General features: G+C 41.7%; 1 protein-coding gene across 2 annotated transcripts in view; it reads left to right on the top strand.

Annotated features, from left to right (window-relative positions):
* TFCP2L1 (transcription factor CP2 like 1) overlaps window positions 1-25,193 on the top strand; it is a 35,954-nt gene extending 10,761 nt beyond the window's left edge. For both annotated transcript variants that reach the window (XM_032114253.1, XM_032114252.1), the window contains exons 3-15: window positions 6,739-6,815; window positions 8,393-8,498; window positions 8,748-8,854; window positions 9,448-9,600; window positions 10,475-10,585; window positions 12,300-12,391; window positions 13,728-13,776; window positions 13,873-13,966; window positions 14,806-14,896; window positions 15,554-15,654; window positions 16,636-16,778; window positions 19,160-19,211; window positions 19,638-25,193. In XM_032114253.1, the coding sequence (XP_031970144.1) occupies window positions 6,739-6,815; window positions 8,393-8,498; window positions 8,748-8,854; window positions 9,448-9,600; window positions 10,475-10,585; window positions 12,300-12,391; window positions 13,728-13,776; window positions 13,873-13,966; window positions 14,806-14,896; window positions 15,554-15,654; window positions 16,636-16,778; window positions 19,160-19,211; window positions 19,638-19,675 (1,214 nt within the window). In that variant the 3' untranslated portion in view covers window positions 19,676-25,193. The remainder of the gene's footprint in view (window positions 1-6,738; window positions 6,816-8,392; window positions 8,499-8,747; window positions 8,855-9,447; window positions 9,601-10,474; window positions 10,586-12,299; window positions 12,392-13,727; window positions 13,777-13,872; window positions 13,967-14,805; window positions 14,897-15,553; window positions 15,655-16,635; window positions 16,779-19,159; window positions 19,212-19,637) is intronic.
* Window positions 25,194-26,579: the final 1,386 nt, after the last annotated feature.

The following is a 26,579-nucleotide window of genomic DNA, read 5'->3' as shown; positions in this document are numbered from 1 at the left end:
TAAAACCTGTTGTCCAAATTGACTTAAAACAGGTTGAAACCAGAAGAAGCCTGTATTTTTTACTTACACAGAGAGGGCTGAGATTTTCTGAGCTGGGCAGATGTGACTAAGATAATCCTGAGTGTTTCGAGTACATGCTAGAGAAGTGGAAATACAGGAAGAAATTATTTTCACAGGGTATTTCTTTTTTCAGCTTTCCATTGGAGGTCCATAATTTCTTCACTGATTAATTTGTATTAAAAATCAAAGTTTATAACATGGTTTAGATTAGGTGAGATCAAGTGGATGAAGACTATGCAAAAGAAACCCAAGTGCACAGAGTGAAGTTAGCAACTAGAAGTGTTTGTGTCTGCTGGCTTGTTTTGTGTCCTTGATTCAAAGTGAGACTGTAGGCTTTGGGGATTTAAATGCATCTCCCTCTCTTTTGAGTGGAAACCATTGTAAATGAGGGTTATTTCTGTTAGTGCCTGTTAGCAATGAAGTGTCACCACTGTAGAACAGACCATCTTCAGAAGTCTGTGGAGAGTAGGACTCAGACAAATGTTCATATAGTAAATGAGCAGTGAAATTTTCCTGCAGCCAGCTTGGCTCTGAGGCAGCTCTTTGGCTTTCCCACAAGAAAGAGGTAGGGAAGGAGAAAAAGGGGGGGCAAAGAAATCCCCTTGAGTTGGGGGCACATTGTAAAAGGAGGAAAAACATAAAAACGACATGGTGACAGTGAAGCTCTGTGGTATGGTGGTAGAATTAGTAGTTGAATTGGTGTGCAGTGTTCCTGTAGTGTTGCTGCCCTGTTGGTAGGGGCAAGCAGGGCAGGAACCCTTGGTGTTGAACTCCTGGGTACCAAAACAAGTGGAGCTAAGGGGGCTTTGTGCAAGGGGAGAGGCAGGAGGCAGGCAAAGGGCCAGACTGTCAACGCTAAAGCAAGGCACGTGTAAATTGTGGTTCTGATTGCCACAGTACAAGCAAATTCGGAAGGAGACCACACAAAAGCGTTAATGAGCATTGGTCATGACTGGGCAGCTCAGTGTAGATACAATCTGGACACTGAACACCAGAAACCAGGAAGATACTGCAAGGAAGTAAGTATACAGCCAGTACAGGCTGGCTGTATTAACCCTGCTCCATCTCTGGGTGCTGTGCTGAAGGTGGGATGTGGGGCTAGATGAGCCTGCAGTGTTAGAATGACTCTTATGTTCCTTTTGCATTTCCTGGCTCACAGCTTGTCCTCCTTTGCAGGATTTCCATGTTCCTAGCATAGAGGGAACTTCCAGGGTGGCCTATTGTGTAGCTGGTGAATTCATAATATCCACTGGATAAACATCTACAGCATCTTGTCAAATGAGACTGCAGCAAGCAACTGCAGAATATCCGCTGTCATTTGTGGTTCAGGGATTTAGGGTTCTGCTTTTGCTTCTTTTCCTGCAGAGTGTCCGCGCATGGGATGCTTGAGCAAGTCTTATGTTAGTTTTTATTTTTGCTTGCGACTGGCTAAAAAGGTGTGTGTCATCAAGTATGCAAGTTCACATGCCAGCTCTGCTACTCTTGTCTGTTTACCCTGAAGGTTCATTAATCTTTCTTGTCAGAAAAATCTTGTGTGTGCCTGATGCCCTGAATAGTTGTGCTTGGCTGTTTCAAAGGCGTTCCTCCTGCCTGCTGGATGTGCTTTGGTTTGGTATGATAAATGCTTGCTGCTTTTTTTTTCCCTCCCCCTCCTTCTGCATGGTGCGTTTGACTGTCAGCATTCCTTTGCCTTTATCTGTGCACTCTTTAGGATGTCCATATAAAGTTGCTAAATGGTATTTTTATTGGCCAACTTGGCTTAATAATCAAACAGTTTCCAGGCTGGTTCTGTCTAGTGCTGTGTGGATCCATTCTGAGAAAGAGGACTATCTGTTGGGTGTTTGTTTTTTTTTTTTTTTCCCCCCTTTCCTACAGACTTTTGTTGGGGATATTGCTGATTCAAAGGTTAGAGTTTAATTAATTTCTGGAAAGGCTACTTTGTTAGATTAAGTAAGGCCTGAGTCATATCAGCCTGGAACATCAGCATCCTAATTGGAAATTAGTGTATCGTATCGGTATATTGTGCAGGAAACCACAAAATGCACAGTGCAAGTGGCCCTTGAAACATAACATGAAAACAAAGAAAAGCAAGCAGGATATTGTGGTTGTGTAGTAAATAATATTTGAGCAAAATGTAACTTTGAGCTTGAAATGGTGATAATTTTTTGTAATCAGAAATTACCTAAAATTTCTGATGGCTGTCTAAATTTCATGGAAATCAGTAAGCTGTTAAACATGTACCTTTTGAGCAGGTAAAATCCTTCCTGTGTTGAACTAAATTATTCTTCCACTGTAGTAAGTGGTTGACTTTCAGTTCTTCTGTCTCCACCTTAAGTGGTCATGCCCACATTTAATGTGTGTTAATTACCAAAGACAATGAAGTTAAAAAAAGTAAGCAGCCTATAAATCCTCCCTCAGATAGGTGGAATTGCTTCATGAATTGCAAACCAGGAACTCTCTGGACCTGGGTGGTTGCTACTTTACTGGGTACTACTTTGTTTGTAAAGCAAGTTGCTCAGACTGTAGCCTAGGAGGAGATTACATAAATTTGCTGTTGCCCAGAGAATGTCTGTTTAAAATAGAAATTACAGTGTATCATCACTCGCCCGGGTTTTTATTGGTGCCCCTGAAGCTTTCAATGAAGTTGGGAGACAAACTGCATCTCAAGAATTTGCTGTGGTTTTCTGAATATTTATTACTGTCCTGCTCTCTGCCTGAGGTAGGGAAGAATGGTTGTGGTGACACAGACGTGCAGGAGGCTGCTGCAGCCTCAGCTGTGCTGGGGATGGCTTGCAAAGTGTCCCCTTCATTTCAGGTAATGACAGAGGTGCTTTAGGTGCCCCTGTGCATGTGTCCAGTACCACACCTGACCAGAGACCAGGCTGGTCATCGACTTTGAGGTGATCTCAATCCTGTGTTGCCTGTGATGGTGCAGCTGTGGCCAGTGTTGAGAGCATGGTAGGAAAAGGGTTTCAGCAAGTTGCTGGCCTTTAGCCCCATCATCCTGCTGAAGGGGACTGATCTAAAACAGCACTGCTGCTCTCCACTGCCACAATTGTTTTTTCAGGCTCTTTTTTCCATCTGAGCCCCATTCTTCCATTGTCAGCTGAGGACAAGATACTTGCCCTGGTCTTGGACCTGGGCTATTCAATCAAATAACTGCAGAGTCTAAGCATTGGTACTCTCTGCCCCTGTCTCCAGCTTCACCACCAAGTATTGACTTGAAAAGTTGCAGTCTGACCTGTATTAATCTGTATTTCTATCTGAGACAAATGGAAAAACTCATTATGGGGGAGTATTTCAGCTGTATGTTTTGGGCGTAGCTAGTTGTAGTCTGTCTTGAGAACTGGAAATGCAGATTGTTTTAGTCTCACAGACATGTTTCTTTACAGTTTTGGGTACCTGACTAAGAATGATCTGTTACTGATTTAATTTTAGCAGAAAATTGTCAGCGTGTGCCTGCAAGTGCTGGTGAGTCAGTGATGCAGGATTCATAAATGATCTGTGGATCAGAGCCTTGTGTGACTTCTTTGCCCTCTTTAACGCCAGGGGGAGTTCAGCTTTCTTCAGGTTAGGTTGCTGTTATTTGCGCTATTTTACAGAGGGACTTCGTTTTCCAACACCCAAGTGGTCATTCTTTAGGGCCTTTTTTCCCTGCAGTAATAATTGCAGGGTGGAGATTGTAATTCACCATTTCAGGAGTTTCGCTGGTAGCGATGGTGGAAAATACAGGGTGAACAAAGTTTGGAAGTTATTTTTCAAGGACAGAGTATAATCCAAGCAGTTTGGTGCTATAAAAGTACAAGTACCTGAATGCTGTCCATGCTAATAAATTCTGGGTACCATAAGCCACAAAGCAATGAATTTGCTGGAAAGCTTTAAGGAGAATAAACTAAAAATCAATACCAGAAGATGGATATATAAGGGAACTTTGAGGAATTAGGACCAAATTCTCACTGACAAGAGTTTCACAGAGAGGGGAAAAAGCCGCATGTTTTCTGAAGCTTGGCTGGGAGCAGTCTTGTTGGATAATCGTGTAGCAACTCAAGTTAAACATTCAGAGTTCAAGGGGAAAGCAGTTAGCATAAAATACCATTTTGATTGAGGTTTTTCATGGAATAAATTGCGTTCCAGGGCTTCCATCAGATGACCCATATATCTTTCATCAAAGGATTTTATTTCCTCTTTGGCTTTCTGTTTAATATTAACTCTGTCTACACTGCAGTTTCTTTTTCACTGGTCTGCAGGATCTGTTTCTGACTCCCTCCAAGGTGAGTCACTCCTGTCAGAAGGAGATGTGAGGTGCCCACTACCTGCCAGGCTGCAGTTCTGTCCCTATCCCATGCAGGGCATCGGAGATGGCACGCTGCAGAGTTTTTGAGTGCTTGATGCTAGTTTGAAAGGAACGTGGGTGATGTTTTTATGCCCATTATTTTCTTTTGTCTCATTGTAACTGCAGATAAGCAGATCAGGCTGACCAAAGAACAAGAGTGTATCAGTGCACAAAGGTGTCCCAAAAATCTGCTCATTCCTGAGATATTTGCTGAGTGGCTGACAGTGCTTCTAGTTTGACCATTGCCTTCCTGCATAGCACAGCTTATACCACTACATTTCACTGTTCCTGTTACCTCCATCTGAGTAGTTAGATGTGTTTTACTGTTTTTTGCTCTCAAAACCTAAATTAATTTTATATAATGATTAATTAGCCTCATATTTGCATGGGAATGAGCTGTAAGTTCAAGAGATGCTTGGCTGTGTAAATGGGTTCAAGATTATGAACTGTATCACAGTATAGTGTGATAGGTGTGTAGTGTATAGGTGAAGTGTATCTTCAGACTGAATCACTGAGCAGCCAAGTGCTTTGTACAACATGGATAAACATGTACAGCACATACAAGTATGTAGTACAGCAGATGTGGCACTTAGGGACATGTTTTAATGGTGGACATGGTTAATGGTTGGATTTGATGGTCTTAAGGGTCTTTTCTATCATTCTGAGAGAAAACCCAATTTGTTAACCTGACCCTGATCATTTTTATACTAATGTAGCAGTATTGATTATGTACATATCTCTAAAAGTAGTCAGGTGAACAATAGTAACATGTGTCAGTGGGAACATTAGAAAGTCTTGTGAGTTAAAGTGTGGAAGACCTCAATTTCAGGACTGTGGTTTACAAAATCCAGTTTTGTTGTCTAGCAGTCTTCAAAGGTAGGTCACTGTTGTAATTTTGTTTTCCTTACATGCCAAGAGATGGGTAAAGATCTGTGCATGTTTCCATGCTTATTTTGGTACTACATATGATTTATTCTCTGCTCTCCCCATGCCCTAAGTCACTTGCTGGATTCAAGGGTCATTTCCTGTTTGCAGAACTCCTACTAACATCAGTAGAACTGTTGTGCAAACATTTGGAGCTTCAATATGGCCTCTCTTGTCCTTCCTTTTTTTTTTCTTTTCTTATCTGCCAGCCAGCTGAATAAGCACAGATATCTCTGTGCTCTGTGGATATGGTCTGTACTAACATGGGTGGGATTCTCAAAAGGTGCTCTGCCTTTCTGACACATCTGCTGTCATAAGTCTTCCATTTCTAAATCCAGATCCAAAAATTTAGCATTTTTGTCTCTGCTGGTAGAAGCTGCTTAGAGGGAGATAGATCTGCTTTGTAGTTTTCTGTTGGGCCAGCTCTGCAGAGATGCTGGTTGAGCCAGAAAATCCAAGCTGCTCTCCTCTTGGGTGCTTGCCTTGTCATACCCTGTGCATTTTTCAGAAAAAGGGGGGATAGCAAGATGAACAAAAAAAGCTAACTATAAGGTACACATATGATCCGTTAATTCTAATGATCTATCCTGCCTTGGTACTGGCTGCAGGTTTATTGTAAAGACTTGGTATTGTACAATGAGCTTTTGTACTGTCTTAGTCATTTCTATGCATAAGATATTGAGACATCAGTCTCCTTTGTCTGCTGTCAGCCTCAGAGAGATGTTATTTTATAAACAAATTAGCTGAATTCTGTTGAATTGACTAAATTCCTTATGTGAGGGTGGTGGTGGGGTGGTGGAGTTTGAGTTCCCTTCCCGGAACTGGTCCTTGCACATGCTGTAATACCCGTTGCTCCCTCCACACGTCTGAAGAATATTTATGCCCTTGGCAGTGACTTTCCAGGCCTTATGGAACAAATTTTGGTTTTGTGGTTCACCAAAACACCTTACAGGCCTGACTGCTCTGTGAAGAAGGCAAGATTTTCCCCAGTTGCCATCCTCTGCAGGATCATTCCTGGACCTGTTGTGCCAGCACCTCTTCACACAACCATTGCTTTGGTAGGATTGCTTTAGCAGAAGTGACAGACAAAGGCAGTGCTGTTACAGCTGTGTGACATGGGGGGACAGCTGCTTTAAACACCCTGATGAGTTTCTGGAGGGTGACCAGAAAACCATAGCAGCCCCAGGAGATAACTATAATTGATGCCCTAATGGAGAGCTTTTAGCTGCTGAAAGGCAAACCTTCCCCTCAGATTTCTGCTGTGCTTTAGTGCCTATCGATTACTGGGGCAAATGCATTATATTAGCAAAAATAAGCTTTCCCTGATCAAACGTATGCTTTATCAGCCACGTAAATGCCAGCATGACTCTCTCATTGCTACAACATATTAAACACCTTGGAAATGTTTCCTTAAACTCTAGGTCAGTCTTATGAAATCCGTCTACTTGAGAATAGGAAATTGGGAGAGTTTCAAGATTTAAACACAAAATATGTAAAGGTAAGGAGAAATATAGATTTCTTTTCTTCCTGCTACTACATACAGCCTTTAATGAAGGGCCTGACCTTGCTCCCACTGAGACAATGGAAAACACTTTGCCATTGTTTTTAGTGGGAGCAGGGGTGATGGAGTTGTTGAGTGACAGTTTCACGGGACTATGCAGCTTGGCTTTTCAGGGCTTCAGGGGAACCTTTATTCTGTTTGTGATCATGACCCCAGAGTTTCACTATGAATACTGGATTCAGGGGAATCCCAAAGTTCAGTGGTGAACATAGTCAAAGCTGTGGAGAGGCAGACTTGTCTCCCTACTCAATCCCAGCAACATGCCTGGGTTGTTACGTGACAAATGGAGGGCCCAGGTGTTTACACTGTTCTGCCAGGCAGATTCTGCATAGCTCCAGTTTACTTTGGTAATGGGCTTAATCATGAACATATAGAACTTGATCATTTGGTTTGGGGGACTTCTTCTTGTTGTTTCCTCCACTGCCAAAACAGTTCAAATTCAAAAACTTTGGTCTGGACCCTGGTTCTGGATCCAACCTTCAATTCTTGGCTGTTCCGCCTCAGGATATCCTTTGATAAGTGGGAACTAGTTGCAAAATTTGGATCCCAATTTGGATTTCAAATGTTGTCCAAGTCTAGGCCATTCCCTATTTGTCTTCTGGCCCATTTCAGGTAGTATGTGGATTTGGATTCCAATTTTGCAGGTGTTCCCACTGTGGCTTGTTTGCAACTTGAAGCTAGGGTTTGATTTGGGCATTTCTCAGGTTCACTGGCAAAAATTGCTCACTCATTTGATACGGAAGTCCCCAGCAGGAGTGTGAGCTTGAGAAACTGGGATGTTAGGGGTCATTAGCTCATGTAAGCGTAGCACTCTGAATATACAAAAGGCTCTATTAGTTAGGAGTACTTAGGACTTGTCTGCCCTGGGGATTGCCCTTATTCCAGCCTTTTTTCTCCAGTTTTTGGCATGGCTGCACCATTGCAGACCAGCCTGCTGTTACGGATGCTTTCCCACTCTACCCTTGTTTAACTGCTCTGGGGCAAATCCAGTGACTGGCTCTTAACGGCTGGAATCAAGTTTAATTCCCGCTGACAAGGTGTCTGGACATGTCAGCTCCACTGGTGCAGGGACAGGTGAGCTGGCTTCCACATTTGCAAATCAGAATGGGATATACTGGGGTTGGGACATGGTACAGACACATTAAATTTTACCCCCATATGAGCCCTTTTGGGTGTTGAGGCAGTATATATGGTGATGTTTCCATGCCATGACACCTAAGATTAGGTGGACATTGCTATAGTGCTTCCAGAGTGAATCCCAGAAAGCTGTCCAGGGCTGTGTTTCTCCTCCAAGATGTGCCCTGTGAAGGGGGAAGTGTGTTTTTCTCTCTCAGGGGTCCCATAGGAATTTGATACACATGGTGATGGGTCTCTTAGGTGGACCCTTCTACTGTCCTAATGAATGGGGGTGAGAAACATAACAGATCAGCTTTTGCTTCTACTCTGGAAAACCAAAGTCATCTTGAGAGAGGATTCTGGATCACACTGTTCATATTGCTGTCTTTTTTTAACAGAGCATAATTCGTGTAGTTTTCCACGACCGCCGCCTGCAGTACACAGAGCATCAGCAGCTCGAGGGCTGGAGGTGGAGTCGCCCTGGGGACCGCATCCTTGATATAGGTGAGGCTATTTCATTGTGGCACCTCTGCAGTGTTGGGAAGATGAGTGGTGTATGGAGTGTTTGCATTTGTGTTTCGGTTTTTTATGAATCCTGTATGTATCTTTGGGAGGGAAGGAGATCTAGCACTATAGGTCCCAAGTAGAGATGTCTTTGGTGGCTTTGCTTTCACATGCATCTTGTGATTGTATGGAAATGCTTTCTCTTCTTCAATTTAATATTTTTAAAATTTTAGGGGTTTTCTTCTACAGATATCCCGCTGTCAGTTGGTATCTTGGATCCCAGGGCTAGCCCAACCCAGTTGAACACTGTTGAATTTCTCTGGGATCCATCAAAGAGGGCTTCAGCATTCATTCAGGTAAGAGATAAGTCATATTTCTGTGGTAAATACAGTGGTTAGATAAGTTTTAAAGACCTGGGGAGTCAAAATAGCCAGTACATGAAGAAGAGAGAAGGATGATAATGATAATTACTAACTCATGTGACAGTCATGTGTAATTAATTTGTAGGATACTCACTAAATCAATTTGCTAGCTACTTGTTAGTGCTGGAGTACTACCTGCTACTGCCAGGAACTTCCTTAAAAAAATACTCAGACACTGGTATTGCTTTCTAAGCATAGGTTTTGTCTTGAGAAAACTGTTCATAACCTGTTAGTTTTGCTTGCTTTCCTCTTTCATGACTGTTTCACATTCTGAGCATCAGCTGTCTTTAATCTGAATGAGGAATTTACCTAACTCAAAGGATGCTTTCCCTGATGCCCTGTTTCTTTCTGAGCTGGTTGTTCTCCTGATTATTTTGTCCAAAGGAACAGAAATGAAAACATATGAACTCTTCTGCCTCTTAGTTTTTTGTGAGGAGGCAAAACCTCATGTTCAGTCAGTATCTGAAATTCAGATTTGCACAGGTTCCAACTGTCTCCAGAGATGAGCACAGCTTCTCTCTTGCCAGGTACATTGCATCAGCACAGAGTTTACTCCACGGAAACACGGAGGAGAGAAAGGGGTGCCCTTCCGGGTGCAAATCGACACCTTTAAGCAGAATGAAAATGGTGAATACACAGAACACCTGCATTCTGCAAGCTGCCAGATCAAAGTGTTCAAGGTATGAGGTAGTTTTGGCTCTGTCATCAACTAGGTTAAGGCACAGAAACATGCAGAGATTTCAGATTGCGTAGGAGTGATGCAAATACTGGAGTAAAAGAACAGGCTTTTGACTGGATATGCTTAAGATCTTAAACAGGACTTCAGTGCCGAAGGTGGCATAAACACTGACCTACACAGCAATTCTAGTTGAAATACTGCACCAAGACTTGTGCCAGTCCGTTGTGCCTCAAACACTACAAAAATACTGAGATGTATAGAGTATCCACTGCGTTTTGATGCTCCTAGGCAATCAAGATATTAGGGCATCTTCAGTTTCTTTGATTGAATTCTCCACAAACAATGAAATTTTATCGTGGAGATCTTAAATACCTTGTCGTTGTTGTTGCAGCAGAGTTTGCCACCATGATACCTGGAGGAGAAAAAGATTCAGACAGAAAGCATCTCAAAGCTCCTAATCTGGGCATAGAAGACCTGTAGCTACTTAACAACAAAACTCTCCATAGGCCTGTTTTCTCAAAGGATCTGCTGCTCCCAGCTTTGTTCCTGGAACAGTGTCTTTCCTGTTTCTGGAAAGATGGTGCAAATGCCAGTTGAAGTGCATAACTTATAGTCTGAAATAGTTGGAATCACATCTCAGGACTGTGGTCAGCCTATTTTAGAATTGCAGTAGGTGTTAGTGGTGGATGTACAGAAACAGTAGAGATGCTTGATTAATTCTTTTGTTGAGAAAATGCAGATCTGATCTTGTTTCATATGTAGAATTGCTGTAAATCTTGAGGAGACTTTTGTGAACAGATTAGATAAATCTGTTGGCCTCTGTCTCCAAATTTGTAATACTTGGCATAAGGCAGAGCCTGTGCTTGTACTTATAGCCTAAAGGAGCAGACAGAAAACAGAAGACTGACAGGGAAAAAATGGAAAAGAAGACCACCCAAGAGAAGGAGAAGTATCAGCCTTCCTATGAGACAACTATTCTGACAGAGGTAAAGTGTTTTAGACACATCATACTGCATCATGTTGGGAGATAAATTTAAAAGAAAACAGCATCTGAGCCATGGAGATTGTCTTGTGGAGACATGTATGCTCAGATCTGAGTGAAACAGAGTGGAGTGAAATTATAAAATGACTCTCACTGTTGAAATTTATGAAAGATGCCAAAGTTTCTTGTGTTTTGGGGTATAAAACAACCCTTAGCAGCCTTGCTTTAAAAAAAAAAAACAACAACTTTCTCCATTTTCACTGTGCTCCTGGGCACTTGTCATGGCCCTCAGGTGCCAGCTGTATGAAAATACAGTTGTCTGTATTTTTTTCAGAACTACTTGGCAAAAGCTCATGTTGGAGATGGGGCATTAAGCAGATGAATAGACTGTCTGATTAAATTAATAATTTGTTTTTCTGTTATTGTGCCTATGAAGCTGCTGTTACATGCAAAATCTGAGAAGATTCTGGGTTATTCTCTGGGAATATCTTGTGTCTTACATTCTGATGCATCTGGTGTAGAGTTGTATGTGCTTCTGCCCCTCCCTGTCATTACTAAGATATTTGTATAAACTCACCATAAACAGGACTCAAGAAAGGGATTTAGAAGTGTTGTTCAGTCTCCCTATGGGAATGTCCTGTTGTTTGATTTAGTTCTTTCTTTTTTTTTGGACCAGCTTGCTGGACTTCCAAAAATGATGTTAATTGTTCTTTATTTAAATCGACTTCCTGTTTGTGAGATCCAGTCTCTCCCACTCAATTTTCCTCATGTTGCCAGGAGCAACCAGCATGTTTTCTGATTGACAGACCTGATTCTACTGAGCTGGCAGATGCCAGACTCTCCCCATGAGCTCTGATGCACTTTGACATATTGCATGGGGAAATACGGGTTGCTAAAGAGTTAAATATTTGCCGGTGCTTGTGGAGATGATAAAATATTTGCTAGTGTTTGTGGAGATGATAAAGCTCCAAAGCTACACTTGCTGTGTTTTTATCGTTGCAAGCAAGGCCCCTACAGAGCATTTTCTTGAGCTCTTGGTGGTGGGGGATTCAACAGGGCTAGATTTCTTCTGCTGATTACTGTGGCTTAAATTCAGAACAGAGTCACCAATTCTAGCTGGGTTACTTTGGTTTTACGCTACTGTCATGGAATGTGGAGTCTGACCTATATTTGTGAAGGCTTTTAGTATCTTTGTGTCTGTCTGTCTATCTTAAATTTTCTCCATTTAATACCCATTTATGACTTGAGCTGTTTGACTAATGGCCAGAGATTTCAGCAGGCTGGTTCACATTCTGCTCCTTCGCGGGTGTAAACCTGAAGCAATGCCACTGGAGCATTTTTGTCACTCTTGCCTGGATTTAATTAGGGATTTATAATTGAGACCAGGGGTATTTCTGTATCAATGCTGCCTTCAGTCTGAGTTGACTTACTGGCGTTGCTCTGACTTACAGCTGTGCACACTTTGGCCCAGTGTTATTTGGGGACAGGCTTTGTGAAATGGGAGAAAGAAATGTGGAATGCACAACTGGAATCAATCTGGCCCCCTGACAGCCCGCTTGGAGAGCAGTGCAGAAAATCCATGGCCCATCTCCTCCTCCCAGCAGGAATGATGAGCTGAAGCTAGTGGCGTGGCAACAGCATGAATGTGGTATTAGAGGAGAATCGAAGCCTTTATTTCCATCCTTATGAAAGTTTCCCTGCTGTCTTTCTTCCAACAGTGCTCTCCCTGGCCAGATGTGCCTTATCAAATGAACAATGCTCCATCTCCAAGCTACAACAGTTCTCCCAACAGCTTCAACCTTGGAGATGGGTATGTAACAAATACATGCTTTATCTTTCCTGTTGGTATTGTAGCCTTTGTGTGTCCATGCATTTCATACCCTGGAAGAAGTAGTTAAGGACCACCACCCTTTCTAGGAAGGGGAAGGTATTTCCCAAGGTCTTTAAGACCTTCCATCCAGGAATTCCCTGTAATTCAGAGTACTGTTGGTATGTGCACTGTTTATGTGGTGGCTGGAAGGTGAGCATCAGAGGGCCTCCAGAGCAATTCCTGGTGAGAACACACCACACCCTGTACCTGCAATCCCCAGTATCTTCTCACAAGTGTGTTAGAGGCTTTCAGCACCTCTTCAGAGTTGATATTTCTTCCTTACGGTCTGTTTTGAGGGTAGTTTGGGGTACTGAATTCCCAGGTGAATGAGATGTAAAGAAATCCTGTTTGGGTCAAAACAGCCTGGGTTTTGAGAAGTCCTTTAAGAACAAAGGACTAATGAAGGCATGTTTAATTCATTAAATAGCCATCATAAAGAGACAGCTCTAGTCATCCTGAAATGCTCAAGATAACTGGTGTCAGAAAGGTACAGCAGTGTCCCTCAGTACTTCTGAGTCCTCCCTGCTACATACTTTCCCTTAGGAATTTGGTGAAGGCCTTTTTCTTTTATTAGGACTCTACCATCTTGTTGCCTTCCCACACAACTTAATTACCAATCCATGTTCTATCACTAATTTTCAATGAGTCCCCTCAACCTATGAAAAAGGGCAAACACTGAAATTACAAAATTGTGTTAGTAGAGAGATCTGCTGAGCATTTTCTTCCTTTGGTAAAATCCCTGACATGTTTAGGAGTCCTGTCTGTGTTTAGGAGAATTTAGTAGAAATGTGGTTTTGCATAATTTATGGCACTTGACTATGTTTAAGAGAACACCAGGGTTGAATTATAAGGTCCTTTTTTCAAATTTGTAAAGAATTATTATTAGATGGTGGATTTAGTTAGGATATTTCTGGCTCATAGAAATTTTGAGTTCAGCCACCCTGTAGGTTACAATTTTCTTGCTTAGATGATGTCACATTAGTGAGTCAGCCATATGGAAAAGTTTGATTGAGGTCAGTAAACCTCAGTTTTTCTCTCAGTTGTTGAGGAGGACCTCAACTGACCAGCAAAAGACTCAGGTAGAGAGGGGTTTTTTTTATTCTTGTTCCAGATTTTGGACACCTTTATAAAAATCTGATAGAGGAAAAAAAGCCAAGTTGGATGTAACTTGTGAAAGTTGAGTCAAGTAAGGAGGGGGAAGAGGACGGACACTGCAATGTAAAATTTAAAATAATGTATTTTTTTTTCTCTTCCAACTTTATATAATTTCTTTTAGCAACAGTTCTCCAACCCACCAAATGGAGCTCCTGCCTCCCAGCAATGATGTAAGTACTTGAGATCATGTTAATGTGGTGCTTTTCTCTTTTAGGACACTGGTGAACAGTTCATTTCAAGACCTTCTTATTCTTTTTGCAATGTAGCATCTCCTTCCTTCTGCTTCTATTCAAGATGCCCAGCAGTGGCTTCATCGTAATAGGTTCTCTCCATTCTGTAGACTCTTCTCAAGTTTTTCGGGTGAGTTTAAACAGTCCAATTACTTTGGTTTTTTTTTCTCTTCTGTAAGTGCAGCTCATGTAGCATTTGCTGCTGGCCACTTTTGATGGGACACCTGGTCTGATCCAGTGTGGTTGTTCTTTTGTTCTTAGATTAGTTACCGTCTGTCAAAACAGTTTGTAGACATATAGAGTAAGTAAAAATGGAAGAGAATACATTAAGATGGAAAGGACTTCCCAAGTTCATTAAGTGCAACCTTGAAGCAAGTCCAGGGCCTTGTGCAGTTGCCTTTGAGTATCTCCAAGGCTGGAAATTCCACAGTCTCTCTAAAAAAACTCCTCAAATACTTAACTATTCTCTTTTCTTATATCTAATCAACATTTCATCTTCTGTCTGCTGCCTCTCACCCTGTCCCTGTGCACCTTTAAGAAGCATCTGGCAGCTTCACTGTACCCTCCCATTAAGTAGTTATACACACCAGTAAGATGGTGGAAGGGGCAGTTAGAGGTGTTGAAACCATGAGGAGGCTCTCTGACTTGCAATATGATGAAATAACCCAGTGAATGTGACAGTTACAGTAAACTGGGTCATTTAATGGCCAGAGCGAAATAGCTTGTTCCTGAGTTGTCTGGAATATTTTCCAGTGAAGCACTGTTCTTTTGGCAGCTTCCAGCTTTGTTTCACAATGATTGATTTGAGGTGCACACCTCTCTGAATTTGAAGCTTCTCTGTGTAAATCTGTCTGGTTTAGCTTTGTGGATTCTCTACCCCCTCTACCCCTGCCCTTTTCTGCTGCCCATACATATTTGGAAGCTAAGATTTGCTTAACTTCTGAAGAAAAATTAATTTGAAATATGTAGGTGCCGACTTACTGAAGATGTCCAAAGAAGATTTTGTTCAAATCTGTGGGCCTGCTGATGGAATTCGGCTCTTTAATGCAATTAAAGGAAGGTTTGTACTATTTCCTTCCTGTTTTTTTGTTATGATAGCATCCCTTGATAATTTCAGTGTTAACTGGAAGTTAATCCTGAAGCTGTAGCATTTAGACTTCCTTTTAATACTTCAAAGAGGTTCTCTCAGGGACTGGAGATCACAACGATATTCAAATCCAAGCACAGCTCAGAAATCTTGCCAAAACGAAGCAGCATAATGTGGGTCTCCAGTGGTTTATTTGCTACCAGCTGATAGCTTACATCCATTTCATGAGGGACACAGCCTACAATACCTTATGTTGCATCTCTATCAGAGGTAACAATAAAAAAAACAAACCCCTGGAGCCTCAAATGACTCATAAACTTACTTTCATTGCAATAACCTCATAAATTCTGAGCAGGATTTAAATCAGTAGAGGCAGGTACAATGAACTGCTTAGCAAGTGCTGTAAACTGTTTATGCTTATCTGATCTTGAAAGATTAAGGTACTCTGTATCACCTCCCAGGAGTCTCTTGCTGGACATCCTAAGCCATCTAGTCAGCAGCTTCAAGACTATCCCTTAGTTTGTTATTTTTGGACAGCCTGAATGGCTTCATCTCTTACTGTTTGATAGCTGACTTGGAACAATTTTAGATCTACTAAATAACTTACTACTGTTTTTGATTAATCCATAGAAACGTAAGGCCCAAGATGACAATTTATGTCTGTCAAGAACCAGAGCAAAACAGGTCTCATCTCCACCAAAAACGAGAAAATGGAGATGGAAGTCTTTGTGGTAAGTTCTTATGTATGGTCTTTGTGAAACACTTACCTGGTGAGAATGCTGCTTCCTGCCTGAGCTCCTGTGTGGGACAGCTTGGTGTCCCTAGTGTTTGAAGGGGTCCTGTTTATCCCAGTTCTGCCTCTTTGGTTATGGTTTCATGGCTACAGGTTACAGGTGGCACCATCTGCCTGCGGAACAGATCCAGCTTACAAGTTATCTGCAGAATGCCACAGCAAAATCTCTATTCAGTTCTTTGTAGGGACAGTAGCATTAAAAACTACCCTTCCATCCACAATTTTCTTTAGATTATGTCTTGTTTGAAAAAATTCAGGGAAATGGAAGGTTGGTATGTCTTAAAGTGAGGTTCTAGTTCTTGAAAGTTCAAAATTTTTGGGAACTTGTCATCCCTCACAACACAGTGTACAATCAGATGAGAATAGAGATTGTCCTTAAATCTTGCACTTAGTAATAAACAGCCACAGCTTTCCTACCTGGTAGATATAATTTGGATTGTATTTCCAGAACAGTATTGTCATCTGTGTTGTTACCTTACACACTGTATGTTTTAGTTTGTGCCAGTGGATGGCATCTAATAAAATACTGCTTCTGTGTGACATAGCGTGTGTTTTACTATTTGACTGATTTTTTTTTTTTTTTTTTTTTTTTAAACTTCAAAATCAGTAAAAGAAGGTTATCCAAAAATGTTAGCAGCTTTATGAGAAGGCTGTTTTAGTGCCCCATGATGCAAGTTGTCATTAGTCCCCGTGTTTTCCTCTGGGTAAAAGCTGTGCGTGCTTTAATTGCCTGCTGCATAAAAATAGTGGGTATTTTTCTGCAAATCATCAAGCCAGATATTTTGGGGGATGCTTTGAAATACTAAGCTTGTTAATTCCATTTGAACCTTCATCTTAAACCCGTTTGGTTGTTGATGCTGAGCCATGTCTTGGTGCCATCTGTATTTGCTGTCTTGTAACTGCACTCCAATTGTTGCAGTGTATCATGCAATCTTCTTAGAAGAACTGACCACGCTGGAATTAATGGAGAAGATTGCAAACTTGTACAGCATTTCTCCACAGCAGATAAATCGGATCTACCGGCAGGGACCCACAGGGATCCATGTATTAGTGAGCAATGAGGTGAGGGGGCTAAAGGGATTACATCTTTGTTATAGATGTAACACTTGTCTGACTTCTTGAAGTTAGAATGAGCTTTCAAATTATGGAATGCATCTTCAAGGGAGAATTGCAAAGCCACTAATCCCAACAAGTTAAAGTAAATACTTGGAGTGAATCAGCCATGTGCAGCATTGATTTCGGTGTGCTTTCAAGACCTTTGCTTTGTAAAAGATGCTGAGGTTCTTGGGTTTTTTTAAGCAAAACAGAACACAGCAAAATTGGTCATTTATTGCTCTCTCCAACTACCTGAAAAGAGGTTGTGGCAATGTGGGGCTCGGTCTCTTCTCCCAAGTAACAAATGTCAGGATGAGAGGAAATGGCCTCAAGTTGCACCAGGAAAAGTTTAGATTGGGTATTAGGAAAAATTTGTTTATTGAAAGGGTTATCAAGCATTGGAACGGACTGCTCACCATCCGTGGGGGTGTTTAAAAGTCATGTAGTTGTGGCACTTGGGAACATGGTTTTGTGTGGGACTTGCTGGTGCTAGGTCAATGTTCGTGCATGACAATCGTAGACATTTTTTCCAACCTAAATGATTCTATGAATTTCTTTTCATTTTGGCTACTTAAACAAATTTTGAAGTGAGGATCTAAAGTAAGAGCTTTTAAAATTAAATAGGTAAGTTCCCAAAGAAGGTAAGTTTTAAAATCTGTAGGGCAATTAGTTTTACATCTTGGCCCATGATTCCAGGCACTGGGTCTGTCACTATATACACTATATGCACACTATAATTTATGGACCTCTGCTACTGTTTGTGTCCCATTATATGATGCCTTAATTTAGTCCATTCCATTAACTTGCAGGTTAACAGTAAGTTGCCCTTCTTCCTCTTTTCCCCCTACTAAATTACTTACTCATTCATGCACCAGAATCACTTAAGGAGCCTCATTTATAAGAAGCATTGTTAAAACAAATGAAGCAGAGCATAGGTCTCAACTGGAGCCTAAATTCAAGGCTGTAATGCTTATTCCTGAAGTCTCCTTGCTATTCCAGCCTGATTAAATCTGAAACTTTGATGCTTTATGGATGCAAAATGCTTGAAGGCAACTCTTGTTAGAGGAATTGCATGAACCAGCTTGGGTATAAGGCTTTAAGTATTTGTTTAAGTCAATTATTAACAAGGTCTATTGCTTTTTAAATATTTTTTTCTTGTTCTAGTACTATAGTGGCAAGAGTGTGGCACTCTGTGAATGTACTTCATGCATCATTAGGAAAAGGCACACAGACTGGCCACAGAAGTTTGATTTGAAGGAGTAGGGGCTGGATGTTAAGTCCGAAAGAGTATAGGGAGATTAGCCTAAGTTGAAAAGGGTATTTTAATGTGAGAACTTATAGCTGAAAAATGCCCTACTTCAATGATATTCTGGAGCTAGGAGAAAGCTTTTTCTCAAAGCTGGATTTCATGAGCTGATCAGAGAGGTTCTGGTCACACTGCCCTTCTCTGAAGTTGTGTCCAGCATTTGCCTCAAATGTATGAGACACCTCCTGAAGGTAATTGACCTCCTCTGTCCCACATTGCTACTCCAAGATGGGAGGAAGCATTGACTAAGGATGAACCTTAAATGGGCTTTTCTTATTGGATCTGAAGTAATTTCAATCTCTTTATTTAAAGGTGTCACTAGAACCTGCACCTGTTCTGAAAATCTAGTTGTTTCTCATGAATAACTGAAATGGCTTTAGGTTCTAGTCTTTCTTCCCATGATTGGCCTTGCGTCCAGTAACAATTTCACTATGATTCCTGTTCCTTGACAAAATACAAGCAGGTAAATGATTCCTGCAAGCACAGCATCTGTATTAATGTCTGGTCAATAGCCAGATGGATGGTGCTGAGGTGGCATTTCAGTAGCAACTCCTTTATTCAGCAGGGAGTCCATTCCTTGGGGTTTACCATCTCCAGGTATTCTTTAAATGCCAGTGTAAGTTCAACTGAGCTCCATCATTTAGCTGAACATGTAATTACCACTGTTGGAATTTTAGGAAAGGGACAACCTTCATCCAGTCTAAACTACTACAGCTTCACTGCAAGCAACAAAGAGCATGATGTTTAATAGAATAATTGGAGTGGTATAAGAACCTTCAGGATCAAGAGCTGTAAAGAGGCTGGTAAAGTGCTGAATAAGCTAGATCAGTTTCAGGCAAGCAACACACTAGCAACTGCAAGGACCTTAATTAATCAGTGATGTATGTTAATAATCTCATGGGCAGGGTTACTCAGGACTGTGTAGGACTAGACTCCAAATACTGTTTGATACCTCTCCTCTAAGTCTATACTGGCATTGAAAGAAATGTGAATTTAATTGCTAAAAATATGTTGTGTTGGCTTTTTTCCTTCTGCCCTTCAGATGGTGCAAAACTTCCAAGATGAATCTTGTTTTGTTATCAGCACATTAAAAGGTGTGTATTGCTGCTGCTATTACCTGCTGCTCTGAAGATAATTCCTCCTTTCAATTGCACTAAACGTTATCACAAACTCAATGCTGTTATCCTGAAAAGATAAGTAATCTAACCTAGTGCAAGTCAAGGTGTTGGCTAGACTATGATAGACTGATTGATCAATGCTTTACTCTGTTACACTGTTACAAAAATTTCGTAAGTCCATTGACACCACTGACGTAAATGAGCAGAAAACCTTGGAGTAAAATGATAAAATATGACAGTATGTAGGGTTCTTTATATAAATTATTTGACTTAGATGTTCAACATTGGTTTTCATGAGTGGGTTGTGAAACAAGCATACAAACTAGAAAGAAAATTCAAAGTTCTGTATTTCTGGTGTTTCCTAAAAGCAATATAAATATGCTTTGCATTTCTTTGTTACAGCTGAAAGCAATGATGGCTACCACATCATTTTAAAATGACCGTGCTGCACACAGAGACTTTAACAGCCTAAAATTTAGTGCCTCACTGAGATTGCTACAACCTAGACTGGAAACATGAAGAACCTTCTGGATAAATGTTCCTGTGAACTAAGAATTACCAAACAGCTTAAGAAAAAACTTGCTTTTACAGATAGAAATTTTTGGTGGTGTGTGATTTTGGTGGGTTTGGTTTTTTTTGTTTGTTTGGTTTGGTTTTGTTTTGGTTCTTTTGTTTTTTTGAAGCTGGAGCTGAGAACATCCTCAAAGCTTGTACATGTTTCTTCCTCCCTCCCTTCCTCTTCAGTCTTAAAAGTTGTAGAGGTTTCTGCTTATTACTTAGAAACATCTGCCTTGTACTAAAGGGAAATGAAAGATAAACAAATCCCAATTCTCTTGACCCTCATGTTTGGGTGAATTGATTTACTTACAGTTCTGAGTGTTCTCTTGCTTTTAACACATTACCCTGATGCTGATGGACATGGACTCCCCAAGGCTCCTCTTGTATGCTTTGAGGTGGAAGGCTTGGGGCTACATCCCAAAACAGATTGGGCAATGCAGAGGATGGGTTTGGTGCCCAGCCTTCACTTGAAGTGTCAACTCTGGAATCCCACACTTGGCTGTTCTCCACCTGCAGATGTGCTCAAAGTCCAGAGACCTTGGTCCCTCCTGACAGACCTTCTGTAGTACCAATCCAACTGAACAGTTTTGGGGGTGTTCAAGGGAGGACAGATAACCTGAGGCAAGCAGTTCAGTACCATATTATTATCTTTAGCTTTAGAGTAGTCTCTGTGAATGGAGCATATGAAGGTTTTCTGAGGAAGTGTTTTGAACATTCAAAGCTCTAGTGCTCATGACAAATTCATACTATGGATTTATTCTACTCTACAAAGTAGTGAGTAGCTGCTATCTTTACTGTAACTGGGAATTAGATGTTTTAATCTTAATGGATTTTTATCCTATTACTGAAGTAAAACTGAGTTTTGATAAAGACCAGGTAACAGATCATCTTAGTTGCTGCTTCTTACATTCTGGCTCTTTCACTCTTGACTCCTGTTTTCAATATCTGTAACTATGATCATCTCCACCCTTCCTTGGTCTTTTGGGACTCCATGCAGGCTCCATTAAAGAAGTGGCTTCCATTGAAGTCAAAGGCAAACTGGATCACACCTTTCTTGCGTGGATGAAATCATTTCAGTTTTGACAGCTAAATAATAAGGCTGTTTCCCCAAACTGGGTGTCCATATACCATCAAAATCTGATTCTTGAACATTTCATTTCATCCTGAACTGACAGGGAAAGCTGAAATACCAAACATTTTCCTGGAATGGAAATTTTTCAAAAAATGAGAAATTGTTAGCTGGAAAACACTGAATAAAATGTTCCAGCCTTTTGAAATGGAAACATTTAATTAAATGCATTTGGCCCTTTAAAGCAGCATCAGTTTGGGCTACTGTTGCAGCCCTCAGAAACTGTCATTCAAGTGCCCTGCGCGCTGTGTCTCCCTTGGGGCTGAGCTCTTTGGCTGAATTACAGATCCCATGATGCTCCTACCCTGGGTTAGTCAAACAGGGAATGCGTCATGAGGGCTGGAGAGGTGCCCAGGGAAAGAGGGGGCCATGGAGCTCTTGAATTACAGCTCCCAGCTGAGACTAGAGGAATTCGGATAGACACGGACTGATATTTCTCTGACAAAAGTTATGTGTTTCAAGTTTTCCCAACAGAAATAAACAGCAAAATATTGAGAAAAGCAACCTTTTTTTCATTAAAAGCATCAAGTTTTGCGCAAAAAACCCCACCCATCCCCACTGATTTTTTTTTTTTTTTTTTAATTTTTTTACACCGAAAATAATACTAGAATAGAAAAATTGTGTTACAATGGGAAAACCTTCAGCCAACTCTGCTAATTGAGCAGCAGTGCCTGCTTAGGCACGATCTTGCTCAACTGGCTGTCCTGGATCCTCCATGAATTGTAGGCATCCAAAAAGAATACCTAGGCTTTGGGACATGGTTCCTCCCTCTGAAATGAAGGAATTGAGGCTTCTTGGTTGAGGACCAGGCTGTGTAGGTGAGGAGAAGCTTCTGGCTGTGGAATCCAGGTTGTGGCCACACAGTTAGAGCTGCCTTCCAAGACAGTAATGAATTCCAGATGCCTTTGTGAGTAGGTGGGACCAGTGTGCCCCTGTGTACCAGGAGCTGCTTGATTTATTTTGTAGAAGGTGCTTTGGAAGATGGATGTTGGCTGTGGTTTTTCATCGTGTTCTGTAGTACTGTCCCAGTGCATGGTATGGCTGTTGTGGGCATGCAGCTCAGGTGAATCTGACCTCATGAGAAGGTTCAAAATGGACCTTGAAGTTGCCAGGAGTGTAGCCTGTATCATATCCACTTTGATGTGATAGGCCTGTAGCTGAGGGGACACAGCAATACTGATACACAGTAGAGTGAAGAAAGGATAGAGGTGGTTTTGTTGCCAGAGCTAGGGACTGAGAACTGTTTGCTTATTTTAAAAAGTCTAACTTCTTGAGTCTTTAAAAAACAACTTTGCCCATGAGGAATTATATGTCAAAGTCCTCATAGTGTTTCAATAGCACTTGCTTGATCAATTTTGAACCAAAAGAAGTCTGTTAAAGCTTTGCTGTATTTAGATTTTTAAAAATAAAATAATTTTACTGATGTGAGGATGAATTTGACAATATATCTTGCTTTCATGCTCTAAAATGGTATACCAGAGTAAACAATCCCACAGACTATAAATAGTTTTCAATGGGTGGGCGCTACTGTTTTGTCTGTTTGAGCCTGTTGTAAAGCTGTACAGCTTTGGGGTGTGTAATACCTACACTTACTTGACAGAGTAGTTCTAGTCCTTGTTGAACCTCTGTAGTCCCAGCAGGAATTTGGAGGTTTGTGGTTAAGTAACACACACCCATGAAGACACAGCACAGCTGGTTTGGGGTCCAGGAGACTGCTGAGTTACTTCAGCTTAGAATCATAGACTATCTCGAGTTGAAAGGGACCCATAAGGATCACTGAGTCCAATGCCCTGGTCTTTATAGGAGTACCTAAAACTGATCCCTGTGACTAAGAGTGTCATGAGTGTCAGCCAGAGCATCCCAGGGGAGCCTGTCCCAGTGACCACCCTCCCAGTGAAGAACCCTTCTCCAGTGTCCAGTCTGAAATTGCCCTGATTCAGCTTTGTTCCATTCCCTCGCATCCTGTCACTGGTCACCAGAGAGAGATCAGCACTTCCCCTCCACTGCTGCCCTTGAGAAAGGGGCAAAGAGAGAAAGACAGACTTGTCTCACCTGTGTGTCAGGTAATTCTTGACTCTCCTTGGATCTGCCATCCGTGGAGGGACTTGGTTTGACCTGTTTGTGGAAGTGGCAGCCTCCAGAAGGAAGCTTTTGTTTCCTCAAGACTGGAGGAAGCACAAGTGTTTAGTCTGGGATAGATACCTAAAATCTAGAATAGACTAAAGGCAAGGGAGGTGAGTAGCTCCCACTCATCTAAATAGCATTTACTTTGTTCTTAAGTGCCTGTTAGACTTATTTTTACTTTGTTGTTGTTGTTGTTGCTCTTGCTTTTTAAAAAGTAAGAAAACCTGCTCAAAGTGATTTAAATGAGACTTTTTTCAGCTATATGTGAAATTTGTACAGCAGAACTTTATAAGGACTGGAGCTTAGGATAACAGTGAGTAACATGGTTTCCCAAACTGTCCAGCTTTTCAGTTGTATGTATGATGACAGCCACTATGAATAAAAGTGGGCTTGCTGGGGATGAAAAGGCAGAATCATTGTGTGATTAATACCAATGTGACTCCAGCCAATACTGCAAAGTATAAACTTGACTTCTTGTCAGATCTGTACTGTCTGTTTGAAATTTCCTAAATTGTGGCATTTTCTCTATCAACTGAGTAAAATGATACAGATCAGTTAATACGACTTTGGTGATGTCCTGAAAACTCACAGTAATGCCCACGATACACAACTGCAGGGCAGGGAGAGGGCAAATGATCTGGTGATAAAAATTTGGCCATCTGACTGGGGTAGCAGGACCCGTGCTATTAAAATTAAAGCTCCTGTTCTTTCTACTGGCCCTGCATGGTTAACTGGCTAAAATAGAAATGATCCTTCAATATGGAAAATACTGGAGTTCTCATTGTCTTAGTGTGATCATTGTCTTAGTGTGAAATTTGATGGGCTGAAGTTTCAAGACTTGGAGGTGGTAAAAGGATTCTTGCATTTGAGAAGCCCTGAATGGCACTCTCCTTATAATGTAACATAAACATATATATGCATATATATACATATATATCCACATACATACTGTACTGTATCAACACATATTTGTGCTGAGTACATGTGTTCTTTGGTTTTGACTGGTACTCTGCTTTGTTTAGTTGCAGTTCAATGTAAAAGACTCTGGTTGATCAAGCTTCAAAACCCAGCCATTCCTTGGGTAGAAATGTAAAAGTCCATAGTAGCAACTAGGTGATTTGGACACGGTACATTGGAATGATGTAGATTTGATGAATTTTTGATGAATTTGCGATATAAATCCCAGGCCTTGGTGAAGATGAGCATATTCTTTCACTGACACTGCAGTTCTACATTGCAGCTTCTGAAAATTAGTTAGAGTAACAGAGAATAGATTGCCCAATGTTTTGTGAACCAGTAAGGCTACTCCATAAGCAGAACAACCATATGATGACTTTTCCTAGCTCAATGTTGTATTGCTTAAGCATTGGCTGTAATTCTAACAATCATCTGGTGAATGACTGAAACAGGTTTTTTTGTCTGTGTCTGTTGGGGTTTTTTGACTTCTCAAAGAAATGCTTGTATTCAGACTGTAGCTTCTCTTTCTCTTACAGTTATGAAATGGTTTAACTTTATGCTAGTCATAGAAATACTTTCTTAAGATTATAATGTTTGACAGCACAGGGTACTCAGAGTGGGGAGTGTTTCGCTTTCATCATCACTACTGTGGGTGAATAGGAGAAGGCAGACTGGAGGTGTATCTAACATCCTTGGCTCTCTCTAACAAAAGGGTTAAGCTAGTGCCTAATTTTTTGTGCATTTTTGATTTGTACCTTTTTTTTTTTTTTTGCCATTCCCTCAAAATTTTGCTCCCTGGCGGGGTATGCATTGGTGACCAGATGGTGTACCCAACTTTTTAAAGTAGCCTGCTGTTGTCCCGGTTTGCTTGGGGTGAGTGTTTATCTTTCAAAGGGGAGTTAGCTCTCTTCACTGACAGTGCAGCTGTTAGAGGCAGGCAGTGCTGGCCACAAAGCTGGCATGATGGGCAAGGGTGAGTGGAGGTGGGTCGATGGGAGGCTGAGGCGTACCAGTTGTGAGTAAATACTGCCACACTCTTTGTCTTTTCCTATGTTGGTTTTTGGGTTTTTTTGTACATGAATAAATAAAAAAAGCATATTTTGCACTGGCTCTTGTACTGTTGTGCAGAAGAAATCCGTATCTAGAATCTGTGCTCCAGTCAAAATGCAAATAAATCTGTTTGTAAGAAGCACGGGTTTGGTCTCTGTTTATTTGGTGCGGTTGGGCACAGGAGAGCCTTGGCATCAGCTGCTGCTCAGTGTGCAGCTGCAAGGGGCTGGGTGCCCTCTCAGGGTGAGGGGAAGAGCAGAGTTTGCAAAGTGCTGGCCAGAGAATGTCAGCTGCAGCCAAATGTCCTGCAGCATTTTCTTTGAGTTAGGACTGTCTTCATTTCCCCACAGCACGATGCAGTGACCAGTTCGTGTTTAATCCAGGTCAAGGCACCAGGAGAAATGCCTCGTTCTTGGAGAGGCTGTGACAATGGGCATATGCTTTCCTGCAGGCACCAGCTGTGTCAGATGGCAGCTGGCTTTGGTCTTGCAATGCTCAGAAGGCACAGTGGTTCAGAGCCTGGTCCTCACTGACATCAGAGATGAGCAGAGTCCCTCAGAGCAATGCTCTGTCCCATTAAGCAGCTGTGAGACACATGGTGGCAGTGAGGTTTGGATGTGAAGCATTCACAGTGGTTTGGCTGGAAGAACTCCAGTATCCTCTAAGGTTTAAACCATAGATCTAGTAACTTCCGTAGTCAGGAAATGAGCAGATGTTCGTTCAGTGTCATTTTCCAGTTGGAGAAGGTGGAGCCCAGTTTGGAGATAGTATCTTCCAGCAGCCAAACTTCATCTCAAGGCAAAGTATGGATGGATGTACAACCAGTGGAAGGGTGCTCCTTAATCTGAATTCATCTCATAAGCAGTTTCAGCTCCTTTCCTGTGCTGAAGAAGTACTTTAATCACAAAATAAGAAAGTGCAGCTTGGGCCTGTATATATATCTGTTCATATGCAAAGTACAAGGGCACAGACACTGCTCCTAGATAAAGGTAGATGAGAATTTAGTATTTTTCCCTCCTGGTCACTCAGGCATCCCTGAGAAGAGGAAAGGGACCATCTACCCCAGTTTCTATTAGCTTAAAATTCCTCTGGAGGCAGAAATTCAGCCATCTGAGGCCTGATACTGTAGTCAGCTGCTCCGTGCATGGTCAGGCGCCATCGTGCCCCACAGGGCTGCTGGGTTTAACATGGCTTCAGTGTAGGTTCAAATCCACTTCCAGGCTGCAGCCAGGGATCTGTGTGGGTTGTGCCATGAGGGCACATGCTGGTAGGCTCTTGAGGGTTCAAGGCTGGCATTTGAGTTCTCCAGGGCTGTCCGGAGGGTGCTAAGTTTGGGGGGGTTACTGGCAGCAAGTGCTTGGTGGCTGTATGAGCCCTGCCAGCTGCAGGGGCCATCCCTGGGGCTTTTGGGAGCAGAGGGTGAATCCCACTCACTGCGAAGTGGGAGTGCCAGGGGAGTATCACGTGTATGGATAGTTCCCACCAAACTCTACACAACATTATCCCTCTTCTTCTGTAAGCTTGAC

Source organism: Corvus moneduloides, chromosome 7 (genome assembly GCF_009650955.1).
Source record: "Corvus moneduloides isolate bCorMon1 chromosome 7, bCorMon1.pri, whole genome shotgun sequence".
NCBI classification, from domain to species: Eukaryota; Metazoa; Chordata; class Aves; order Passeriformes; family Corvidae; genus Corvus; species Corvus moneduloides.
This window is presented reverse-complemented; position numbering and strand designations above follow the sequence as displayed.